Genomic DNA, 27330 nt, shown 5'->3' on the forward strand with positions numbered 1-27330 from the left:
GTTTGAGCAATAAAAGGGCTAAAACAAAAAGCCAAGGGGTTCACCCTTCCGTCTTAAAATAAAAGCTCTATAGACCAGAGAGGAAGATTCATGTCAGATTCTTATGACTCCTGTTACTGACACTGTTGCTATCCCCACTGCCACTATCATAGGATTGCTTGGTAGATAGGGAAGGAAAGAATGCAGACTTTTTTTCTTGAAGGGGGGGATCTTCCCCCACTTTCTCTAGAATTAGGAGACCCTCCAGGTCCTTGATGCAAACCAACGGGATTTCCTACCTGCTCTCGTGCTATACGTGCCCTAATGACCACTTCCAAGTTGGGGCTGTTTTGAGTCCAGGACAGTGAAAAAAATAAACTTACTGCTGGTTTGGTGGTACTTCAAATTCTTGCCTTGTTCTCAATCTGCACACTACTATTTACGCTTTAATATCCTCAAATCTTTTTTCCATTTTCCCATATTTTATAGGTCATTCAATGAAAGAAGGGTAGAGTATGTTCACTTCAGCTTACCTTAAACTAAATACAGAAGTTTCTTCTCTGCCAAGAAAAAAAAAAACCCAGTAAGAACTAGCATCGTGCAATTTAAAGAAAATTACCTATGGAATTGTATTATTTCTACAATGCAAATGAAGCATCTCAATAATCTCAATATTCTCTAGAGTCATTACCATTTCCAGCCACTTAAGAACCAGAATTGGAAAGACTATGGCACATGCAAAACAAGAGATTGCTGCATCATCAGATTTTTTTAGGTATTAAAGACACAAAGCGTTGTAATATCTGAAAAAGCATTTTCTTCTGTATGGGCTTACACAGTTGCTGCATTTTTTACCCTCTAACAATTTATAATATTCTATATATCATAATAGAATTGACCTACTCAAAAATTTCATTAAAATTATATAGATTGCATTGCTATTAGCACATACTAAAAATTAAACAAGGAGAAAAATGATTTATAAGCTTGATTTTCTTCAATCCTCTCACTGGAAGAATATAAATAAATGGTATAGAAAAATTCTAACCGAGATCAAGACAGAATCTTCTGATCATGAGATTTTTAAAATTTGATGACCCAATTAAAAAAAAAAATACTAAGGCTCTTGGATACTTCAGAGAGGTGTATCAATACATTTATGCTTGGAAGGCATGATGATATAAATGTGGGGAGAAAGGGTGGCTCAGAGTAAAGGAAGACGAACGGGAAATGCTTTTTAGTTACCTAAGCAAAAATAACAAAAGGAAAGCAAAAAAGGAAAAGATTTAAAAGAATGTGTAAATAGTTTCATTTTATTCACCACTCTCTCCAGCACCTAGCACCTAACATGCTTGTAGGCACAGAGCAGGTACTCCAAAATGCTGGGAAAAATTGGAAAAATGAAAAACAATAAAGAGAAGGAGAGAAAAATAAGTCAAAGAAGATCATCTGAAATGAAAGAACCCAAAAAAAAAAAAATTGAAGAAGGACATATAAAGAAGTACAGTTCCTATTATCTTCTAAATCAAATTTGAGGACTTTGAGAGATCACAATTTAAAACACAACAAAAATCGTCACCCTTTTTCCATCTGATAAATCTGACACTCAGACCATCATGCTCTGTGGTATCTGGATGGAAGGAAAGCAAGGTTGAGAGAAATGGTACAAAACCAGCTTTTAACACATGTAGCAAATGCTCTTCTGCCGACTCTTAGTAAGTTCAATTGTTGTGATTGGGGGATTAAGTAATGAAATACCTAAATTACAGAAATAATTATTTTAGTTTAATATTTCTGAATTTAGTACTTTTAATGTATAATTTACAATTCTGAATAATATATAAAAGCATATCTGAAATATGTTCGTTAATAATAGAGTGACCATACAGTTAAATTGCCTGGGGTATTATCCTATTTTATGCTTTTGTCCAAACATTATTAAGCATTATGCCTCCTTTGACTTTTCAAAGTGTCTTAGTGTAAATTATAGGTTATATGATCACCTTACAGTATATGAATGTCACTGGCCTTTGTGTTGCAAAGCAAGAGTGGCCTATTCTGGGCCCTTGGTTTTCTTATTTTCTTTGCCAGAAGCCCAAACTTTGGCGTATTTTCCTATATTCTGGGCTGGTGCCACCCAATTGACCCCCTATTACACCCAGTTTTCCCCACCCCTTTCCACAGGGCGGGTGTTCAGACCCATTTCAATTTAGTATGCTTTTTGCTCATCACTGATGCAACAATGGGAAAAAAATAGAGAAATTGCAAAGGCTATAGGTTGTAGCAAATTCTTGCAAAATCCTCTTAAAATCCTTTCACTCTTCTGCTGTCTCATCAGGTATGGTAAGTGAAAATCTCTTTGAATGTATCCCTTAACTTCTATTTCTTAACACACATTTTCTTTTTTCTTACTCTGGTTTCAGAGGGCCATGAACTGTACTTTCATCTAAGATGGCTTTATTTTCTTCCAGTATATAAACCCCCAATGTATAATGTATAATCATATGCAGACTTTGGTCCGACAGAGTTTTCTCTAACTGCATAGCAAATTACTATAAATGTAGCAGCTTCTGGGGCACCCGGGCGGCTCAGTAGCTCAGTTTTCTGCCTTTGGCTCAGGTCATGATCTTGGGGTCCTGGGATCAAGCCCCGCATTGGGCTCGCTGCTCAATGGGGACCCTGCTTCTCCCTCTCCTGCTCCCCCTGCTTGTGCTCTATTTCTTTTACTCTGTCAAATAAATAGAATCTTTAAAAAACATAGTGGCTCAAATAACACCCATTTATTACTATATAATCCTATAGGTCAAAAGTCTGGGATTGCTGATCCAGACTGAGTTTTCTGCTTAGGGTCTCACAGGGCCAAAATCAAGGTATCATCCAGGCTGGACTCTTATCTCACATCTGGAGAAATACCAGCTTCCATTTCATTTAGGTTGGTGGTACAATTCAGTCCCTTGCCTCTGCTTTAAAAGGTGAATGGAATTAGACCTCCAAATCTTAAGGTAAATGGAAGGAAGGAATATACTTACATCTGCAAAATCCCTTCATAGCAGTACCTGGATTAGTGTTTGAGCAACCAAGGGACAGGAATGTTAGCAATGTCATCTTTAGAATTCTGTCTACCACACAGAATATATTCCAATTGCATTTCTGGGAGTATCCACATTATTAAACATTGAGCAGCAATTTATAACAACATATGTCATACCAATATGATAAATTCTGGATATTTCAAACCTGGATCTAGTTTATCTAACATTATGCACAGTTAAGGTAATGCATGTGTTAATGGCTTTAATGATCTTTTTTTTACTAAAGCATATGTCCCACTAGACTGAGTGATCTAGAGTTCCCATAGTCATCGTTGAATCTATCAGAGCCTTGGAATGGGACTTTGAAGATGATGAATATCCAAACAGTGTATTTGAATTCTCTTGAAGACTTAGTAATGTAATTAGTACATTACATTGGTAACGTAATTCACTTAGAAAGTAAGATTTGTATAGGAAAAACGGTAACTTCATTCTTTGCCGAGTCTAAAAGAATACAAATTTCAAAATCCTGAATATGAAAATAGCATGATTTTTTGGTAAAAGAAATACAGTTCTAACCAAAAGGGCATTAAAATAGAGTTGACCTTAGTAATTTTTCCATATTTCCAGTCTCTAAAATTCTCTGTGCTTTAGGTGCCATCATGCAAAAGAAAATGGACAACAGCTAATGAAAATTAAGCTACTTAAAAAAACTGGCTTGACCTCTTCTCACCCAATAAAAATGATTACTTCTGCTGAAATGTGGTTTGGAGAATGTACTGGTGTTTGGAGAGGGAAGTGTCTGGAGATTCTCACATGTACAGTGTCAACATAAAAGGGTTATTTAAGTATGTTTTAGTCTCTGAATATGTTTCTTCTTGGCAGTTGCTTTCTAGGTGGTCTCTATGCCTGTTTGACAATTTGCAAGTGCATAAAATCAGAATTATTCAGAAGTGTGCAGAAGAAAGTTTATTAATAATACAGAAGCATCCAAGTCTTAGCAACAGAATGCAGAGAGGATCAAAGGGTCTCAGAATGGAAAATCTGGTGGTAAAGGATGCAGAGCCTCTCTCCTGAACAAGAACTAGAAAAACATTCACAGCCAAACACTCATATGGACCAACGTGTACTTTTGCCAGGTCTGCATATTTACCCATTTTCTATACTTTAAAGTATAGAAACCTCCTCAGGAGGTTTCACAAAACACACACACGCTAACAATCACTGACTTCTCACCATCGATTATCAATCATTCTCACGTTATAGCAGAATTTCCCCAAGACTGTTCTGCAAAATCCTGGGCTTCTACAAACTCTTTTCTAAAACCTTTACGAGAGGTCCACAAGGTCAAAACCATCAACATTTGCACTGATGGGGCGAAAACCATGGTAGGCACAACGGCCTAGCACAAATGAAGGAAGTGACACCAAACTTGACTGTTTTTTCACTGACACTTGCTCCCAGGGGGAAAAATGACAATTTCCCTTTAAAACGTCCTAGCTGAAGCAGTACAAGGTATTAATTTTACTAATTAAAATCTGCATCCCTGAGTACACACACCTCTTAATAGTTCATAACAAAAAAGAAGTATGATAAAGCATTTCTGTTGCAGACTAAAAATATGATGTTGTCTCTAGGAACAGGTCTGTGAGATGGTTTGAGTTAGGAGCTGAACTAACTTTGCTTTTCACTGAGCACCATTTTTACTTGAAAGAATATCTAACAGACAAACACTGGTTATTCAGACTTGCGAATTGGGCTGACATTCACCCCAAAATGAACAGAATGCAACCTGTCACTCTAAGGAATGAACAGGTGGTACGTGTAGATATACATAGTGAGTATATTACCTATTGTTATATATGTAATAGGTAACACATATAACTGACAGTGTGTGTGTATTTATCCATATATATATATATATGCCAGTGACAAAAATTCAAACTTTCAAGGGAAATTAGAATACTGGAAAACTTTTTTTTAACTTTTTAAAAAAAATTTTTTATGCAGGTTTTATTTATTTATTTGAAAGAGAGAGAAAGAGAGCATATGAGCAGGCGGAAGGGGCAGAGGGAGAGGCAGACTCCCCGCTGACCAGGGAGCCAGACCTGGGGCTCGATCCCAGCACCCTGGGATCGTGACCTGAGCCGAAGGCAGACACTTAACTGACTGAGCCACCCAGGTGCCCCAAACTTTTTAAAAAAATAATCTCTATGCCTAACGTGGGGCTTAATCCCACAAGCCCCGAGATTAAGAGTCACATGCTCTACCGACTCAGCCAGACAGGCGCCCCAAATATCGGAAACATTTCATCTGCCAATACGAGCTTGGCAGCTTTCCAACACTTAAAAACTTTTGTTGATGAGATTGAGGGTGATATAGACAAATACGATTTTTTAATATATATTGCATGGTGAAATGTGTCAACATTTAGAAGATCTGTCCAACTCAGTGAAATAATATTTTCCAATTGACCAATGAATGATGCTAAAAAGCCAAGTATTCATCCATTTTCAAACTGCCTGTCTTTGTGAGGTCATTCTTTTCCTCAAACACTTCAATCAAAATAACAATAGCAACACCTTACATGCAAAAGCACATAGAAGATCCCTGCTGTCTTCGACAAGCCCGATATAAAGACGCTTACAAAACTATAAAAGCCATGTCTTCTCAGCACTTTTTGTTTTGAATAATGTAGTGAATTTTTATAAAGAGTATGTTCTTTATGCTAACCTTTGATGAGTTTATTACTAGTCATTTTAAATGACTTAAAATATTTTTGAGAATTTCTCAGCTTTAATTTCTAACGTGGTGACAACTGACAAATAGTAGTGACATAAAAAAAGCCCTTTGGGATCTTCACAAATTCTCAGCAGCATAAAACAATGCTAAGAACAAAAAGTTTGAGAATAACTGGTTTATAGTCTTCACACAATTTAAGTACCTACAAAGAAGCTTCTAAAAATTTTTTTAAACTTGTGGGAGTCATCATAACTATTAACACCAACTCTCCAAATGTCTAAGACATTCACAGCAAATGTGAATGTTGACAAAGTGAATTAATGGTGTGGCCAAACGAAGCTACTGTATGTAAAAAATAACTATATGACAATGCTTTTAAAAGTTTTAAAGCATTTAAAAGGACTTCCATTTCTAGCAGCAAGACAATTCTGTTTGCAACCTATACATATAAATGCTGAATTAAAAATAACAAAAATCCCCTAAATTCAAGGGTGAGTGTATAAATAAGGGAAATGCTCCTGCAGGTCTAAAGAAAAGAAAGGAAATGGCACTAATGTGCTAGCTGTCTCTGGGCGTTAGCCAAACTCAAATCCAAAGGTGTTCAGCTTAAGTCATGACACTGAGACTAAAAGAGACTGCTCAAGGTAAGACCTCGGAACTGAAACGTCTACATAAAGTTATCCCTATATAAAGTGAGAAGGAGGGGATACCATTTTCCTTTCCCTCAACATAATGAAAGAGTAGTTTAGGAAAACAACTGCTCCCTGGCAAAAAGTAGTGGCATAAAATCTTGTCTACTTTGACCTAGACTCTGTTTTTAAAAAAGGCCTCCCCTGAGAATATTCATAGTTGGCATATCTAATTTACATTACCTGAATGGTCCAAGGAATTCTAACCCCAGAAATTAACTTAAATACTCCTAGGGTATATGTTAATAATTTTTTTTCACAGATGCCCCTGTGAATAAAAATTATATTTTGAGAAAGGTACCTCTTTTTCAGGCCATACGGATTCCCACAGATAAAAGAAATTAAGTAATAAGAACTCAAATACAAAATTATATGACTGAGTGACGAGTCACGAAAAACAAGATTCAACAAAATGAGCAAATAGGACTAGAACCACAAGAACGTCAATAACAGAATTGTTCATTAAGTGAAGTTTCAAAAGTATACTTCTAATGATTTAGACCTAAAAGAAGAGACTGAACACGTAAGGAGGGCTCAGCATATTATTATCAAAATGCCATAGCAGAGAAAGAAAAAACCAAATGGGGTGTTTAGAAATGAAAGAGCTATTGAAATAAAAAAAAAATCCTTGAAAGCCGAACATATGAAATTATTAAGAAATATATGAAGAGGGGCGCCTGGCTGGCTCAGTAAGTTGAGTGTCCAACTCTTGGTTTTGGCTCTGGTAATGCTCTTAGGGTCATGAGTTCAAGTCCATGCTGGACTCCACGCTCAGTGGGAAGTCTAGTTGAGATTCTCTCCCTCTCCCCCTCCTTCTGCCCTCCTCCCCTGTGTGCTCTATCTCTAAAATAAATAAATCTTTCTTTTAAAAAAAGAAATGTATGAAGAAAATAGACAATTGGTATAACTGAGAAACACATGAAAAATTTACCTGGAACACAGCTCAGAAAGACAAAATGGGTATGAAGACAGAAGAGATACATGGAAATCAGAACAAGAAGTTGAAATGAGAATTTATTAGGATTTCTAGAAAGAATGGGAGACTTTTGTTCTGATTTTAAAAAGTGCACTTGGTAATATCAGACTTCTTAAAAAATCACTCTCATTGGCAGAAATCTCCTTTTAATCTGAACGTATATCTTTCTTACTACTAATGGGGTTGTCATCCCTTTTCCTTCCTTCCTTCCTTCCTTCCTTCCTTCCTTCCTTCCTTCCTTCCTTCCTTCCCGTCTTCCCTTCCCTTCCTCCTCCCTCCCACTCTCTCTTTCTTTCTTTCTTTCTCTTTTAATTTACCCTTGATGTATTCTGTTCTAAAAATGGCTATTAGAGTCTTTGGTTCTATTTGGTATACCTATTTCTTGTTTGTTTCTTATTCACTGATTTATAGATGTTGTTTTTTATATTCTGGGTTCTAATAATTATTGGTGATGTATGCTGCAAATACATGACTAATTCCAAGATTCCCATTATTTCACATTGTGATTTGCCTTCAAATTGATGATATCTTACAATTAAGAATTTACTGAATTTTTTTTTTCCTCTTCAGTGGTACATTATATAATGGTAAGTCTTAAAATCAATGATAATAAAGGCACCATAAAATCCATGAAATAGAGTTATCTTCTACCTCAGAGAAGCCTAATTTCCCCCGGTGTTAGTATGATATCTTTTGATACACAGAAATTTCAAATGTAAATATAGTTGAATTTATCAAGCATTTCCTTTATAATTAGCATTTCTGTATCATTTAAAAAATTTGTCTCTACCTCAAAAGTATAAAATTAATTTTCTACATTTTCTCTTCTAATTTTTTATAAATTTGAACTATGTGATTCATTTTAACTTGTCTCCTTGTAAATAAACATCTTAACATCATGTGTTCTGCTCTCACAGCGTTCTGCTTTGTCAATTTCACAAACACGTGCAATGGCCTTGTCCTATTTATCACATACCGTAGTTGATATGTGATAGAGTGGATTCCCCTTCCATATTCTTCCTTCACTAGTGTCTTGGCAACTCTTAGGTCTAAGCTCTGCCATAACATTTAGAATAAGCCTGTCAATTTTCCTCCAAAACTCCCTTTAGAATTTTTATGGAAATACATTCTATCACTAGGTCAATTTGAGGGAAATGGCCATTTGGTTCACCTTTAGTCTTTCAGACTGTAAGTATAGTTTATATCTTCATTGAGTTATGCCTTCTTGATTGAATTATAAAACAGCTCAATAATTTCCTCCATATGTCAATGAATTTTGTTATTAGATGTAGTCCAAAGAATTTTATTTTTTCCATATATTTAATAGAATTTTTGAATTAAATGTTTCACTGCCAAATGCTGGTATATAAAATGCAAGTAGTTACTGACTATTGCTTGGATATCTAACCATCTCACTCTCCTGTTAATTTTAATATTTTAATTCCATATTCTCTTGGTTTTTTTTAAATGGAGACAATCATAACATCCACTTCATTTTAAGGCCTAAAATTTCAAATGCACTGTTGAATAGAAACAGTGATAATAAAATCCTCTCTTTGTTCCTGATTTTGAAAGGAATGCTTTTAATGCTTCACTGTTTTTCAAAAGGTATTTATGCATTTTGTGTAAATATCTTTGAGTTAATAAAGTTTCTACTTTGTTCTCTTTTGCCAAGAGTCTTTACCATGAACGTGTTTTGAGTTGTATGAAGAACTTTTTTTTATCCATTGTGATGATCATATGGTTTTTATCTTTAATTGTATTACATAGTTACATTTTAAGATTTTCTAATGTTAAACTACCGCTGTATTTTTAGAATAAATCTCAAATAAAATAACCCTACTTGGTTGTTTAAAAAAACCTTGTGAGATGATATCTGCTAATATTTGGTTTAGAATTCTTTCATTTCTTTCCTGAGTGAGAAAACCTTATTGTTTTTCTTTCTTACACTATCCTCTTTAGGATTTGGTAAGAAATTTATGTGGTTTTAATTCACCTTTTTCTATTCTTTAAAATAGCATATATAATATTGGAATGGTCTGTTCTTTGCAATTTTAGTAAAAATCATCTGTAAAATCCTCAGCACTTGGTATTTTCTTGGAAAGATTTTGAAGAATTGATTACATTTCTTTCACTGTTCATAGATGAAAGAAACCATTTCTTTTGTTTTGTGATACTAGAGATTGGGAGCTGTTGACATGACTTGCAAGCCACATAGGTTTATTTAATTTTGGGAAAAATTCATTGAGGAGTTTACCTGCTTCCTCTTAATAACAGCAGAAATTATTAATATTGCCTCTTATAAATGACTATATGAGTAACAGGGAAAATCTATGTCTTATGCTGCAAGTTACAGAAATAAAAGCTTTAAATTGGTTTAAATAATAGAGATATTTATTTGCTCACACATTTGGAAGCCCAGAGGCTAGCCTGGGTCCCTGGATGTAGGATGCAGTGATTTGACAATGCCGTCAAGGAGACTCCAAGAATCTAAGCACGCAGAAATAAGGAGAGATCTCAAGAAGGGCACTGGACTTTCCAAATCCTATGTTACAATATTTAAAACCAGTTTCTACCAAGCTCTTAATGGACAGGTTGAATAGAGAGAAGGACTGATTATACCGCTTTCCTGACAAACTCTGATTGTCCAAACACATCAAGGTATTTCATTATTCAAATGTGCTTTAAACCAGAAAATACGTTTCATAGATAATATATATCATGAATATGTATGCTATTTTCAAATAGCAGATTTAGCAAGCTGTGCAACACAGTCATAATCAAAAGGAAATTGGTTTGCCTCATGTTAGCACTTGCCTCCTGAGGCTATGCGCCCACGCTGGAAAGAGGTGACTAGCATGCAGGATCAGGGGAGATACTGCCCCAGCTGCTGATTTCTCTCAGGTACTGGAGTGAGGCAAGAAATGGCTTGCATATGTGAAAGAAGGCTTTGGAGGCAATACAGTTGTTTAAGTGGAGGAAAAGGTAATTGTCTTGATACAGGCTTCATCCATAATTCAAAGCTTCTGTGGTTAGGTTGATTAAAACTATATATCAAGATTTAATTTCTAGATATTCAGACAAGAAGAGGAAAAAAAAAAAAAAAAACCTCAGGAAGCAGGTGAGTTAATGGTAGAAAGATCATCCCTAAATCAAGTCAGCTTTTCCTTGGGTGTCCAGATCTTCTTATGCACAGCCCCTCGTGAATCAAACATTCCTCTGATTCCATCATTAACTGCTTAACACTATTATAACTATTTTCCACTTACTATCTCAGATTTTTAGCATGCAAAGTTGATGAGAAGATGATGGAACATGTTAGAAGTGATTTTTGTTTAAATACCTGTACCCCTTTATTCTGCTTTTGCCCTTTTTAGGTTGTTCATCTTACAAAGAACATAAGACACATCAAAGATGGTTAAGTTAAAATACATCCTACCCTACAGCAATAGACCCCACATGATATGTCAAAACCAGACCATGACTCTTAACTATACCTTACCAATAATGCCTTATTATATACAGCTACATGACTTAAAACTAATATATGTATATAGTAATATAATTAATATATGGTTATATATATGGATAAGTAAATTATATAGATACATCATTTATGTTAGCATGTATGTAGCCATTGTCTCAAAATTAAGAGCTGTAGTTTCATGGATTCCACTGGCTTATTCCATATTTTAGGAATTTTAGATATCCAGGACAAAATACAGAAAATTTATTACTTTATGTACAGAAAATCCGCATTCACTGGGGAAATGAGATGGAGTTTCTTTGACACAGTCTGCAAAGAACTTCAAACATACATAACTCAAAAAGAATAAAACTCATTAGCCTGAAAAAGGTCAATCATATTGACATTAATACATTTTTCCTTGTCTTAGCAATTATAATAGAATTTTGCTGAACCCATGTGTACATCTCTGTGATGATAAGAAAAAAGACCTCCTGATATTAAAGCATTGTTTAAAATTTTTCTCCAGTATATAGTGTATTTATGTCTTTAGGCTGTTTCATTAATAACTGAAGCGTTGACCAATGATTAAACACATAGGTTGGAAATACATACCTCCGACATTCTAAAAACATTCCATTAAAACCAGCGCTCTCAAAGAATTTCCTATACTTAAACAAATGATGTGTTAAAGGTGTCCAGAACTCCTCAAAAGAGTAGAAAATTCTAGGTGCACTTACCAACAGTATCACATGGTTCATCTTTGTGAACACAGAAATCTTTCCTAGAAAGGAAACAGAAAATGGAAGTAAAAATAAACTTTTCCACAGTCAAGAGAGATTGTGTCTCATGTTGATAGTTACATGAACAACTGAACCATATACATTACCTCCAAGAATTTAATAGAACTGAAAATAAGATCAAGTTTTAATGCTGAGAAAATGTGAGAATTATTAAATTTTTAATGACACATTTTTCCTGATACACTCCTGAAGCATGTTGCCCTATTTCATCCAAAATATTTCAAAAATAAAATCCTATCTTGTTTTGAATTTTACAGGATTTCATTTTTTTATTACAAAAAATAGTATCTGGTATTGGGACATGGCTATTTGACAAATAATGTAAGATCTCTGCTTCACAGGCACAAAAATAATTTCCAGATAGAAGATTCAAATGTAAAAAATACAGTTTAAAACAGCAAAATATTTTATATCATAACATTGGCAAAATTTTTAAAAGACTGATAGTCATCATTTTAAAAAGAGCATGAGGAAATTAGTATTTTTACCCAGGGAGGATCTAACCATGAAGAATATTCTACAATTTGCTTTTTTAATATTGTACCTTGAAGAGCATTCCCTAAGAAGTTATGAGCTTCAGAGGCAAACTCTATGAAAGCACTAATTTTATCTACCTTTTGAATTTTACTAGCTATGTGACCTTAGGCAATTTACTTAACCGCTTTGTGCCTCTGTCATCTCTACAAAAAAGAGGGGGTAATAATGACACCTATCTACCATGTAGGCTTATAGTGCAAGTTAGGTGATTTAACACATATAAAACATACATACATACATTTATTTAGTTAAGAGAAAGCACAGGCAGGGGGAAGGGCAGAGGGAGAGGGACAAGCAGACAGACTCCAAGCTGAGCAGGGAGCCAAACATGGGGCTCGATCCCAGGACCCTGAGATCATCACGTGAGCCAAAGTCAGATACTTAACTGACTGAGCCACTCAGGGACCCCCACATATAGAACCTTTAATGTGAGTTTAGTGAATGTGTTGAATAAATTAATACACAGAACACTTTAAAGCAATGCCAGGCACCTAGTAAGCTCTCCAAAACTAGTTGTTGATGTTTTTGTTGTCTTTTGCTGTTCTTGCTGTTATTTTTGTACTATAATTTAAGCAATTTCCTAGTGATGAGCAAAGATGTTTAGATCCTACAAAATTTTTACTATTAGAAACAATACAATAATTAGTCTTTGTGTATGTGAGGGAGAAATTAAAAAAAATTTTTTTGTTGTTTATTCCTCTCTCTGTTATAGGCATCTGAATGCCATTTCTAAACGAAAAACGATGAAAATTAACTGCAACACTATCAATTTCACCAATGACATCTACTTTGATGATTACAATGGTTAGTTTTCAATTCACATTTTGCTCGGCTCATCAGCAGCCTCTGTGATTTAATATCTGTGCATAGTTTTGTATATGTTCCATGCATATTTAAAATGCAAAGAAATAAAAAACCCAACTCTTAAATATAGAGACCTGGTGGATGCCAGAGGGCACTAGGTGGGGGGGATGGGTGAAAAAGGTGAAGGGGATTTAAGAGTACATGTATGCTGATGAACAGTGAGTTAGGTATAGAAATGCTGAATCCCTATATTGTACACCTGAAACTAATGTAACACTGTATGTTAACTATCTTGGAATTAAAATTGAAAAAATGCATATTCTCAAATTGTTTGGAGCAAAGCTATAAATGTTCATCAGATCTAGCTATATAACCAACTCTGATATAAAATTGCTTAGAGAATGAGAAATTCTGAATTTATTTTTAAATCTGTTAACTGAAAAAGAGGTGTTAAAATTTCATTGTGGTTATATACTTGTTGTTGCCTTCTGATTCTGCTAATTTTTCCTTTATGTTGACACTAAGTTATATCTCTGAATTTTTATAATTTATTTTGAAATAGTTTTTACTGTTATATAGAAACCCTATGTACCCTAATGTTTTCTGTGTTAAAGTGTATTATGTCTGATATTAACAAATACTAATATATCAGTAATACATTGAGATTTGCTTGGTATATCTTTTTTTTCTTTGTTCTACTTTCAGCTTTCATTTTCTCTAAGTCTCTTATAAATAGCGTATGGTTAAAATTATAAAACTTATTTATAAAATACAGACATGAATTTAATATTTCATTGTGGATATATTTGGGTTTCTGTATAATTTGTGAATTCCATTTCCCAGGTTATACTTTTGTTCTTTTCTTCTTTGTTTTTCTCTTCCTTCCTATCTAGTTTTATTTTCCTTTTTTTTCTTTTTTTTTTTTTTGGCCACTGCTTGAAAAGTAAGGTTAGATTGTGTTTAATTTATGGTGACTTCCACATTTAAATTACATTATATAAGTTTCCTATTGCTGCTGTAATAAATTCCATAAATACAGTGATTTAACATAAATGTATTATCTTACAGTTTCAAAATCAGAAATCTGGAGTCCACAGGACTAAAACCAAGGTATCAGCAGTATTGGATTCCTTCCAGAAGCTCTAGGTGAGAATCCATTTCCTTGCCTTTCCCGGCTTCTAGATGTTGCCTGTATTTCTTGACTCACAGTCCCCTTCCATCCTCAAAGCTGACAATGGTATCACTGGCTCAGTCCCTGCTTCCATCATCACATCTCCTCCTCTGACTCTCTTGCCTCCCTCTTTTCCTATCACCTGTGATTACACTAGGCCCCCCCTAGATAATCCCAATCTCAAAATCTGAAACATAATCACATCCACAAAGACCCTTTTGCCCATGTAAGATAACACAGTCACAGGGTCTATGGATTAGAACAGGGACATTACTCTGCCTGCAATGTTCATTTGAAATGCCTAAAGTTAAAAATTATCTTCAGGCTCCTCCTGCAGAAAGGACATCAAATGTTTTTAATCCAACCCCTCCCTTCAATTTTTCATGTTATTTTTACTTGACATTATAATTCTATCTCAATTTTTCAAATCTCAATTGAGATTTTCTAAACCATTATTAGGTTTGCCCATGTGTTTAGCAATATACTTTCTCAGTAATATCTTGGATCCATACTTTCGAGAGAGCTTGTTATTCTTTAAGTACATCCTTCAGGATCTTCTTCAGGGAGGATCTATGAATAAAAACCTGTTCCAGAGTTTGTTGCCCATGTATTTATTCATAATGGAACAGTAGCCAAGTATAGAATTTTAGGTTAACTTTACTGCCCTCAGCACATGACAAATATTATTTCATTTCTTTCTAGCATTCATAAATACAGAAGTCAGTGTGTGTGTGTGTGTGTGTGTGTGTGTGTATATATATATATAAATATATATACACACAAATTGGTATATATATATATATGAAAGAAGCGCAAGTTGATCACCAACTTGTGTGTGTGTGTGTGTGTGTATATATATATATATGCATATATGTGTAGATGCATATATGTGTATATATGAATTTGGTTTCTGGTTAATTTTTCATTGAGAAATAAATGACATATAACATGGCTTTTGGTTAATTTTAAGATTTCTTTTTGTCTTTGAGGTTCTGCAGTCCCACACAGATGTGTCTAGGTACTGATTTTGTTTTTATTTATCTTCTTTGGTACTTGGTATTTTATCTAATTTGAAGAACCGATGAACACATACAAATTCTTACCATTATCTATTTAGCCTATTCTTCTCATACTCTATTGTGCGAGAACTCCTTTAGGTGTATTTTTGATCTTCTTATTCTGATGTCTGTAACTCTAAAGCACTCTTGTAATTCTATCTCTTAACCACTCTATGCAGCCTTCTGGCCGGATTCCTCAGATCTCTGATCCAATCCACTAGTGCTCTCTTCAGCTGCATCTAATCTACTCTTCAACTCAGAAATTGAGATTTTAAGTATAAATGCATTCCTTTTATAAGAGTTTTATTTTCAATTTTCAAATTAACTTTTTTCCCCAAAAATATCTTATTCTTATATTTCTTTTTTTTTTTTTTTTGGTGTGATTGTTCAATCATGTAAATGAGCTTCCTTTTTTTTTTTCTTTTCTTTTCTTTTTTCTTTTCTTTTCTTTTTTTAATAATCCCAGCTTTTTAAATCATTCTTTACTGGAACTCCTGGCTCTTACAATGGAAGATGCTGTCATTTTGTGTTTTGAAATTCTCTTGTGAACTCATTTAGTTGTATTTTATTTGCAGTTGTCTTGTGTGGTGTAAATCAAGAGAGGGCCCCTTCAGAGTAGTTTTGCCTAGGCTTTCAACAAGTGTTTCAATGTTCAAATCATATTTGTGGTAACAAATACCCAGACGAGCTGTTTTTTTCCTAACTTAGGGTCATGGCTGAAACAGAACGCTTCTTGTTGACAACCTGTGCTTGTTTGCTGAGCTTCTACCAGATCCCACTTTTATCAAGGGTATAGTTATCTAAGGGTTCTGGCTATATGCAATCATTTCAGCACCACTTCCTCACTTTGCAAAGCCTCCAAGTTTTTTCTTTACATGTTAAAGCCAAGAGCCCAGATTTTTAAGTACAACAAACTCCTCTCAGGGCAGCTACCACTTTACCTCAGAAGCTCTGCACTCAAACTCCTCTCAGGGCAGCTACCACTTTACCTCAGAAGCTCTGCACTCCTTTCTTCCTTCCTTCCTTCCCTCCCTCCCTCCCTCCCTCCTTCCTTCCTTCCTTCCTTCCTTCCTTCCTTCTTCCCTTTCCCTTTCCCTTTCTCCTTCCCTTCCCCTTCCCTTTACTCATCTGTGCACATAAAAGGATTTTTATTATATTTTTTCTACAATTCTAAGATGTCTCTAATGGGAACACTTTATGATTATCTAGTCAGTCAGGTTATCACATAATTAAAGGAAGTGGGTACAATTTGTAACATACCATATAGTAATTAAGTATAGAGAAATACATATCTATTGTTAACATTAGATCTTAATGTACATAGAATCAAACCATTATAGGCCTTATTCTATTATGACACTTCATATTATGCAGCTCCTTTTACCAAACTGTTAAAAGGACTGTGTAACTGCCTCAGTGAGATGGTTACATTGACTTCAACTAGTATTTACCTTTTTTTTTCAAAGATATCTTCCCACAAGTAAGCATTGTTAATTATGAATTATTGTAAAAAATAGTGATCCCTACAATATTGCCATTTCCTTTCCACAAGGTTGGAGCAGAAAGAAAAAGTTTGAGTGGGCAGCCATGGATATGAATGGATGACAGAATGATGTAACTTAATATCAACAATTAATCATTATAACTTTTTACTATTCCTTCTGGCAAATATCTGACAGACATGATTTCTAGAAAATAGATATAGAATCGATCCTTGATTACTAGAGTTAAGGAGAGAAGGGTAGAGTTCAAAAAAGAAGATGAAACATAACCTTAAATAATATATTTTCAACACAAGGCACAAAATGAACTTAATATAAACTTAATACACTTAAAACATACTCAGTATTCAGGAATATGTTTACCATTCTGCAGTTATAAAAAACAAAAATAATACAAGTTTGGTGGTTTATCACATGAATTTCTTCACGAAGAATTATCTGAACTTTTATTATTCCTGTGGGTCTCTCAGCTAAGAACACTTCTCTGATATTTCACTGGGATTCAGGGAAGGCAGAAACTGAGACCCTCTTGCAGGTTATGCTTTCTTCTTCCTTTTCTCACTTAACACCACCCTGAAATATTTGGCTTTGGTTTGTTTTAGCAGTCATGCCTACTTCTGCCTCTGCTTTTATATTGCATATCAGAGATATCTTTGGTCTAGAGAGACCTCTCATCTGACTGCAAGGGAGTTGGTCATACCCAAAATGCAATGCACACAATGCAGCGTTACAATGTGCTATCTCCTGTTAACTGTGTATTTCCAAACAACAGAAACAGCACAGCATGTTTCCACTAATTTAAATTTTTAAATGTTTTTTCTCAAGTAAGCTATTATTTTTTGTTCTGATAAAACTGAAAAAAATAGTTAATCCATTCTGGATACTTGAAAGTTGGCTGTTATCGCTTGATACGTTCATCTTCACTGTACAAAACATCTTTTCTTTTGTATATAGAAGATATAATCTTATCAATATTACTTGCATATGCCTTAAAAATCTACTGTTCCAACTGAATAGATGCTTTAAACTACATTAATTTTTGTTAGTGATTAAAAAGTAAATAGCAAAGAAAAAGAATTTTCACGAACTAAACGGAATGTCCATCAGCATTGAGTGTCTTTCAGAAAAAAAAAAATCTTTCAGAAAATACATGCCCAAATTAGAAAGACAACTCTAAATAAATGAGGGAAGACACACTGAAACTTTCCCATTAATCACCTAAAATACCATACCCCAAACTTCTCAGTTAAACTAGTGAACAGCATCCTTTTCAAATACTCAAGACACAAAACGAAAACTTTATACATCTGAACAAAACATTCATTGGAACACTTGTTCCCGGGATTATAATTGAAAGTTTTAAAATCCAAGTGATTGTTTGACAGCCACTGAGGAAGACCCTAACTATCCCTTAAGCGCCAGCATCTTTCCACTGAACAACCACCTTCAAATATATAATATTTCACCAGCTTCTAATCACAGAATTTGCCTCCCCACCCTACCCTGACCCAAACCCACTTTTTTCAGAGCATCTAAAGTGAATAATACAGTAGGAAAATATGAATGGCCCCGAATCATCCAAACGTAGTGGTTAACATTTCTAGTGTTTCTGTTCTCACTGTCTTTCTTGATGTCTAGTTTCTCAATTCTTCCTGATTCTAAGTACTACATAGAATTTTCTCAACTATCAAAAAATTCCAGAGAAACACCTCTCTTGGTGGTCAACTTGGGCAAAGTTGGTCCCCGTGGCTCAAAACCAACAATGACTGATGTAGGAAAATATATCCCTGTGGGGGTGAACATATTCAGAACCCGAGTATAATTACTGATAAAGAAGAATGGGAAAGGTTCGCTGACTTTTTTGTTACAAGTAAATGGCCAGATATATTTAGATGTTTTCTATATCAGAAGATACAAAAATCAAATTTATCACAGGGATACCATGCCTGGTTATATATGTTGTGCACTGCTTAATTCTGGGGATACCTTTACATACACAGCAATGTAAAAAGTTCCCTATCCTGTGGTGTAGTGTACAACCCACACAAGTGGATGTGATTGGATTCATTAAGTGCCTCTTATATGCCAAGTGGTGGATACAAGGAAAGAATAAAAAGATAAGTGAGAAAGCCTTCTACTCTCAAGACAAAGAAGAGGGTGACACACAGTCATTTTTGAAATGTGATAAGGGCCCCACAATCAGTGAGTTAGAGGCCTGGGGAATTGTATTAAATAATGAATAGTTCTATTTTGCAATTCCCTTTGCCAGCAAACAAATGGAGAGAGAAACGCCCACAACAGATGATACTGAATAATATGGTAATGCAGAAAATTAAAGAATCACATAAAAATCAAAATCTTCACTGTAGGGCCAAGAATCCCGGAGTGCAAAGTATATTCAGATGTAGACGGAAAGGGATTTTTTTTTTCTTTTTCTAAACATGCATCATATCATAATGCATGAGGCTGCAACATAACTATTTGATTTACATAATGTGAAACAAGGGACTTCATCTGTAACTAAACAACATGATAAAACTATGACAAATGCACTGCTTATTTTCAAGGGTACTTAAAGTCTGTTGCACAGCCAATTTATACTCAGCAAACAAAGGAATAAAGCAAATTATTTCAACAACAGCAAAAAAGATGGAAGGTCTTTTCTCCAAAAGCACTAGAAGTACCCCTCAGTACTACTCAAGAATAAACTGTGAGCAACATTTAAAAAACTCCAATCAGATTATAATTCTTAATCTTCAATTCTTCCATTGTCAGCCTCTTTCAAGATGGCCCAAATAACGTATTCTTAGCTTCCTAATAACATTTGCGGGGGGCGGGGGGGCAGGGATGGAGTATAGTGATTCGGTTGCTGCCTAGACCTGTGATCAGGCAGACTGAAATTCTCTCATCCTTGGCTCAAGTTGGCTCAGTGTGCCTGAAGACTGCATCACAGAGTTTCATAATGAGTTTATGGAAATGATACTGTTAGAATCTGGCAACTGGGAAGGCCAATAAATTCTGTTCGTGTTCTGATTTATATTGAAAAAAAATGAAATGTAGCCTTTAATATCCAAGAATGAAGATGCATCTGGGAATAAGTCTCACTGTGCAGTTTTATAGTGCCCTGGGATATACCTATAAATGATTCATTCAGAAATTATTCTATGGGTTGTATCAAATTAATATATTTCTACCATTTGGATAGCTTATTAAATTTTCTATCTTACTTGCCAATGGCATTAGTTTAAAACTAACTTTCAGAAGGACTGCACATAAACCGAAAACATTTCAGTAAATATGAGAAGCAAAACTATCATTAACAAAATTAAACTCTAAATTTAACAGCATTTTCAAGAGAAACTTATGTCTTCTCCACGATTTCAAGGAGAAACGTGATAATTACACTAAGAAATCATAGAGTTGACAGCTGGGAGGACATGTTTTTTGTGTTTGTTACTATGAGCCCATAAGCACTGGGTCAGCTTTAAAATATTTACTTCATTGTATCACACAGAACAATTTAATAAATATAGTACAGAAGATAGCTTTGGATTTATGAAAACATTATTTATTTTACTTGAAACCAAAACTAACAGCTATCTAAAATTCCTTCCTACTAATATGCTCACATAAGATACAACACTTAATAATTATCTAAGATAAGAATATACTAGAAACCTGAGGTTAGCTTGTCACATGTGAATGAGACCATGGAATCCATGAAGATTTAAATTTTTATGTTATCTTTCACAACTTCCTTACAAAGCTAAAGATCTTATCACCTTTATGTTTACACTAACTGAAAAAGGATTCTTCTACCTCAATTGCTCAAACCTTTCATTTAGACTTTACTGATCAAATGGTGCTAAGCCACTTAGAATAGACATAACGCATTCCCTCTGGTGGGCTGATTTTCATTATTATGGTACTGATATGGAGTGATATGGAGAAACAGGGATCCTTCAAATAAGCCCGATTCCCGGGGGGGAAGTAAAGGGAGAATTACTAGTCAGTAACTATCAATATTTAATGTATCTATACTTAGACAGTTTTTTTCCTATTTTCAACCAAAAATTTTTCTATTTTCTATTTTATTTCTATTTATTCTTATTGTGATCCAAAAATCAAAAGCAATCTATTAGGTCCTATTCTAAGTCCTGGCTATCAGAGTACAAAAAATTGAAGTCAAGATTTCTACTAAAGGATTGAAGAGCTGTACGAAGATTTTTTTTCCCCATAAAACATGAAATGACAACAAAACCATAGCAAACTTTACCCCCAAAAAGGTTTTTGCATTGGGTTTTGAACAGAAATCCTGTTTGGACAATGAAACTTTGATTTTCTATCCATAACTAAAAGATATCTTAGAAATAACCATGTCAAAATGCACTAACCACAAATGGGTTTTATATACTTGTCACCTGATGAGATCTGTCTTCCTTCTCATGGTTGTTAGGTGTTCAAAATAATGCTTCTGAGACTAAAGAGGATGATACTCATAATTTGATTACTAATTCATATTTTTTCTCATTAAAATGCAATTTCTTATAGAAATTTGAGAACTACAAGAATTAGTCCATTTTTTAAAGAGATTATTTATTTATTTATTTGACAGAGAGAGAGAGCACAAGCAGGGGGAGCAGCAGAGGAAGAGAGAGAAGCAGGCTGTGCGCTAAGCACAGAGCCTGATATGGGACTTGATCCCAGGACTCTGGGATCATGACCTGAGCCAAAGGCAGATGCTTAACCGACTGGGCCACCCAGGCGTCCCATCACTAGCTGGGGATACTCCTAGTTAAGATTTTAAAGTCTATTTCTCCAGTTTTATTTCCTATGTATTCATATAACTAAACACACTGTATTTAACTAAATACATGTAAAATATATATATTAGGATCATACTCTTTACATGCAAGTCTTGCCCCACCAATACTGTGACGTTAATTTCATTTCTCATTTCTAATACCATTTCTCTCTTCAAAGTCCTGAAAAAAGAATCCGTTAAGTCTGCTATTTTTTTTTCATGTTCTAAAGGTTTTAAAAGCCACACTCTTAACTAACCATTCTTACCTCCCTTGTCACTAGCTTTCCCTAGCAATGTAAGATAAGACAAAATAAAATGTTCTAGAGCATACCTACAGCAGTAACAGATGATTCTTAAATGTTTTAAGATAATGTGGGATGAAATTATAATTCTTTCTAAATTTTTTTGAGTGTAGTTAACACACAACATTACAAAATTATAATTTTATAAAAAAGGAAAGTGAATTGTAACTATGGGCTGACAAAACTATAAATATAAAAACATTTATAATAATACAACAAATAGTCTTTCTGATAGTAGGTCTTTCACATGAAGTGAGTACCTGCATACCACAGGATCTTACACAATTATTTGTTTGGAGTAAAATTATTGAACATTTGCTGTTTGGTAAGTATTATACAAGATGTCTTATATTCTTGACCTGGTACTACTATCCTCATTTTGTTGATAATGATGAGACTCAGAGAAGTCATTTAATCAGTTCAAGGTCACCAGCTAGTATTTGGACAAACACAGGTCATTTCTATTTGATCATCTTACTTACTGAGTTTTAAAGTTCTGTGTATTTGGGGCACCTGGGTGGCACAGCGGTTAAGCGTCTGCCTTTGGCTCAGGGCGTGATCCTGGCGTTATGGGATCGAGCCCCACATCAGGCTCCTCCGCTATGAGCCTGCTTCTTCCTCTCCCACTCCCCCTGCTTGTGTTCCCTCTCTCGCTGGCTGTCTCTATCTGTGTTAAATAAATAAATAAAATCTTTAAAAAATAAATAAAGTTCTGTGTATTTATATATTATATGTGTGTATTCACATACATACAAATATACATTTCAATACAAATGCTTTGCTGGACAGAGGTATTTGCCACCATTTTCTCTAATCCAGGGTTTGTCTTTTCATTTTCATACCAATGTCTTTTGGACATAAGAGGGTTTAAATTTTGAAGAAGCCAAAATGATTATTTTTAAGATTTTTTTATTGGTGCTCTTCTTATATCCTATCCAAGAAATTATTATCCTCCCTTGGTCATGTAGATTTTCTCTGTTTTTCTTTTTTTTTTTTAACTAAGAGTTTGACAGCTGTAGCTTTCATGTCACTTTCTATGCTCTGTTATGAATTAACATCACACAAGGCGTAAAGCAGGGTTGAAATTCATTTTTTTTTTCACACGGGTAGCCAGATGTTGTAGAGCCATTTCATTAATAGACTATCTTCCCATGACTCAATTATAGTGGTGGGTTTTTTGAGAGTCAACTAACCATACATGTATGGGTATATTTCCAGATTCTTTATTCCACTTCATTCATTTTTACCAACTTTCTGCCAAAAACCCATTGTTTTGATTACCAAATCTTTATAAGTTTTGAAATCAGATAATGTAAGCCCACCCAGTTCAATCTTCTTTTACAAAATTGTTTTCACTCTTTTATATCCTTTCTTTTTCCAAATACATGTTGGAATCAGCTTGCCAATTTCTACCAAAAAAAGCTGGCACAAACTTTCATTGAGAATATAGTGACTCTTGTCAATGTGGGGAAGATGGACATCTTGATAATATTTAGTCTTCCAATAAATAAAAACCTTTATTTAGATCTTTAATTTCTCTCAGCAGTGCTATGTAGGTATCACTTTAGTGATTTCACACATTTTTTGTTATATTATTCTTATATGTTTTATGGTTTTGGAGGTTACCATAAAGTTTTCCAACTGTTCATTTCTACTATATATAAATACAATTATTTTTATAAATTGACTTTATATTCTGTGACCTTCAAAAATCCAGTTATAACTTCTGGCAATTCTGCTGCTCTATTTCCTAAAATTTTCTTTGTACCGAGGCATATCACCTATGAAGAGAAACACTTTTTATTTTTTCTTCCCAATATTTATACCTTTCCTTTTCTTTTACCCCCCTTACTATACTGGCTCTGATCTTCAGTATAAAACTGGATAGAAGTATAAGAGTGGACATCCTTGCCTTGCTTCCAGTCCTAATGGGAAAACATTTAGTTTTCACCGTCATGTGTGATGTTAGCTGTAGATTTTTTTTGTGTGTATGTGTGTAGATACCTTTTCATAGATTAAGAAAGCATGTTTAAGAATTCATTGAGGGGGTGCCTGGGTGGCTCAGTCAGTTAAGCAACTGGCTCTTGATTTCAGCTCAGGTCATGATCTCAGAGTCCTGAGATTGAGCCCTGCATCGAGCTCTATGCTCAGCAGGGAATCTATCTGAGGTTCTCTCTCTACTTGTCCCTCTCCCGTCCACTCTCTCTCTGTCTCTCTCGAATAAATAAATCTTTAAAAAAGTTCATTGAGAATTTTTGTTGACAGGGTGGCACTCCACTCCATACATTAGAGACACCGTTTTTATTATCTTTTGGACTCATTTTTTTTCTGATAGGAAGTCACTCATCGATCTTAACACTGTTCCCCCTGTGTAACGTATCTCTTTCTCTGGCCAATTTAAAACTTATTTTCTGTATCTTTGGTTTTCAGTCATTTAACTAAGATACACCTAGGTCTATAAGGGTTGTGGGGGTTTTTTCATCAATTTGGGAAACAATTTTGCCATTACATCCTCAAATAATTTTTCTTACCCTTTCTCATTTCCTTCTGTTGAGACTCCAATTACAATATGTTGATCAGTAAATGCAACGTCTGAACTATCTCAGGGTCAGTTTCTATTGACTACTTTTCCTTGACCATGGGTCGCATTTTCATGTTTCTTTGCTTAGCTAATTTTTATTATGTTTGAGACATTGTAGATTATAATGTTATGGAGATTCAGGATTCTGTTATCTTCCTCTGAAGAGTGCTAACTCTTGTTTTAGAAGGCAGTTCAATTACTGGCAGGTCACTCTGAAAACTTACCAAGGTTTGAGTTTATTCCTTTGTAGGGAGGAACTGTGTAAAGCTCAAGATAATTCCCAAGCTTTGGTAAACTGGTGGAACTCAACCTCCAAACTCTATCTTCCCTAAATATCTTATAGGGGCTTGGTTTCAGGCTCTGCTAGGGTAGGTCAGAGTAGACATTTCTCTGGATCAAGGTCCCCACTATGAAGGCTCAGCCTTTCTGTTTTCTCAGCTAAATATGAGGACTGATGACAAAGTATTAATAAGCTTGCTACACTCTTGTGGCCTGAATCTACTCAATTCCTAGATTCTTTTAAAAATCTAACCTCAGCAACTGTAGCACTCTGATGCTTTTGGAAAGTTTCCATCTATATATATATATTCAGACCAGCCTTGCAAAGTATTCACAAATGATCTTCTTGGTACCATTCTCTGCATAGGATCCTAATCTTTGATACCTTCAACAGGACCACTGTTCTTCACCTAGATTCCAGTTTTCTGTACCAAAAAATTGTCCCCAGGCAAAAAGCTGGGTTGACTGTGGAGTTCACTTAATAAATGTTCCTTCTTTCAGAGACGCAATATTGCACTGCTCATGCTCTAATTGAAAGCAATAGCAGGTCCACCTACATAGCTGGAATGGAAGTCCAATTGTGTTCTAACAATAGATTTTTTCACCTTATGAATTATTTATAAGTAGAATAGCTTTTACATAATTCAGCAACAAGAAGCTATCATGAATTTAATAGACCCATTACAGAAAATCATGGTTAGATGTTACTGTGTATTCTGTGATGTAAAATGTCAATACCTTTGATACTAAAATTAAATTGCCAGAGAATAATGAATTACTTTTAATTTTTAATAGTTCTAAGCAAGAAATTTATGATTACTAATATTGAGTGCTCATATGGAGTATACTATTGCTCATTATTTCACCTTTTTATATTTACCCTTAATGCTGCATTACAAATGTGTGTTGGTAGTATAGACATTCACAAAGCAGCCAAAAACTAATTAGCTAGAGATTTAATTGAAACTTTTTTCTCAGATTGTATCAGAAAGTTTATCAATTGCTGAGTTTGACATATTGAGTGCTTTATCCGTATGGTGATGACTGAAAAAACCCAGTGTAGGTTCATCATTTTGAAGTTCCACCAAAATTTGCTTATCATCTTCAATGGCTATTTCTTCATATTGAAAATTGAGGGTAAATTTTTTTTTAATTTTAATTATTTATTTGAGAGAGAGAAACAGAGAGAGTGACAGCACAGGAGGGGAGGGGAGGGAGAAGCAGGACCCCCACTGGGCAGGGAGCCTAATGTGGGGCTAAATCCCAGGACCCTGGGACCATGACCTGAGCCCCTGGGATCATGACCTGAGCCAAAGGCAGATGCTTAACCGACTGAGCTACCTAGGCACCCTAAGGGTAAACGTTTTTTTTTTTTTAATTAACTAGCCAAAAGTTTCGTTAATATGCCATCCAAAATGTGCCTGCTCAGAAATCAGTTATTATAAATTGAGGGAAATGACAAAAACCATTATGCCAAAAGTTTTTTGGAACACAAAACCTGGAATAAAAGCATTCTCTGAAAAAATTAATCCGATTAACAGCACAGCCATTGAATTAGGAATGTTATTTAATTGGCTCTGGAAAATTTACCTTGTTATAAGTATAGCTGCATCCACTGAAGTCATGTCCTCTCCCCAGCTTGTTGACATCTCTAAATGTATATCATTCTTTTTGCCAAATTCTTCATGCTGCCACTTACAAAAACTCTCTAGCATTTTCTCTCCATGGTGCCCAATATATAGATCTGCCTGCAAAATAAGATATTTCACTTTAAGGCAAATTATTCTCAGATATACAAAAAACTAAAAACTGAGAAGACATCATGAATTACTAAAGCAGACTGCTGACCAGAACAACATTAATTAGAACCTGGAAGACATTCAGAATTAATTTAGCCTGAGCTAAAAATCTTGAAACTTTGTGAGGGTACAATAACTACAAAATCTGTTCCATGCCATATGAAAAAGAAGAGAGGTGTATTAAGAATGCGGAACTTCGAGACTTAAATAACTTAATTATTTCTATAATTTAAGAACAAATGTTTTCCAAAGTTCTAGTTAAGCAGCATACTAAACAGAATATTCTGTTTAAAATTAATAACAGATAAGAAAAGGTTTCAAAAGCACATGTTTAAATAAGAAAATAAAACTGTCATTAAAAATCACTTTTAAAAATTACATCTTGGAAAGCTAAGGTTTGTTGTCAGGAACCTTGGAAACTAAGAACATTCCATTTTTAGAATAAAACTGAGGTATTAACCAAATCTAAAGGCCAGTTTCATGTATAGTTTAAGTGACTTTGTGGATATTTCTGGATTTTGAAGTCAATAAAAAGCACACTCCTCACATTCATTTTTACTTAAAAGTACCTGAACACAACTTCTCACCCACTTAATTGAACAAAAAACTCAAGACTTTCTTACTGGAGTTTCATGGAGCAGAATAAGCTTTATCACACGAAGATTGACCTGCACACCAAGACTCTTGTGTTGGAAAAGGTTAAAAACCTAAAAACAAATAAAAATAAAAATCCTAAAATAAAACTGAAAATCATACTTATTTTTCTTAAAGCCCAGACATGGGAGAAGTCTCAATTTAGTTTATAT

At 34.6% G+C, this 27330-nt stretch overlaps 1 protein-coding gene across 1 annotated transcript in view; it reads right to left on the reverse strand.

Annotated features, from left to right (window-relative positions):
- The window catches only part of ADAMTS19 (ADAM metallopeptidase with thrombospondin type 1 motif 19), a 222990-nt gene that overhangs the window by 143098 nt on the left and 52562 nt on the right, over nucleotides 1–27330 (reverse strand). The window contains exons 5-7 of the mRNA XM_040622512.1: nucleotides 27148–27231; nucleotides 26316–26473; nucleotides 11625–11668 (exon numbers count right to left, since the gene is read on the reverse strand). Of these exons, the coding sequence (XP_040478446.1) occupies nucleotides 11625–11668; nucleotides 26316–26473; nucleotides 27148–27231 (286 nt within the window). The remainder of the gene's footprint in view (nucleotides 1–11624; nucleotides 11669–26315; nucleotides 26474–27147; nucleotides 27232–27330) is intronic.

The sequence above is a fragment of the Ursus maritimus genome, unplaced genomic scaffold (assembly GCF_017311325.1).
Source record: "Ursus maritimus isolate PB19 unplaced genomic scaffold, ASM1731132v1 scaffold_5, whole genome shotgun sequence".
NCBI lineage: Eukaryota > Metazoa > Chordata > Mammalia > Carnivora > Ursidae > Ursus > Ursus maritimus.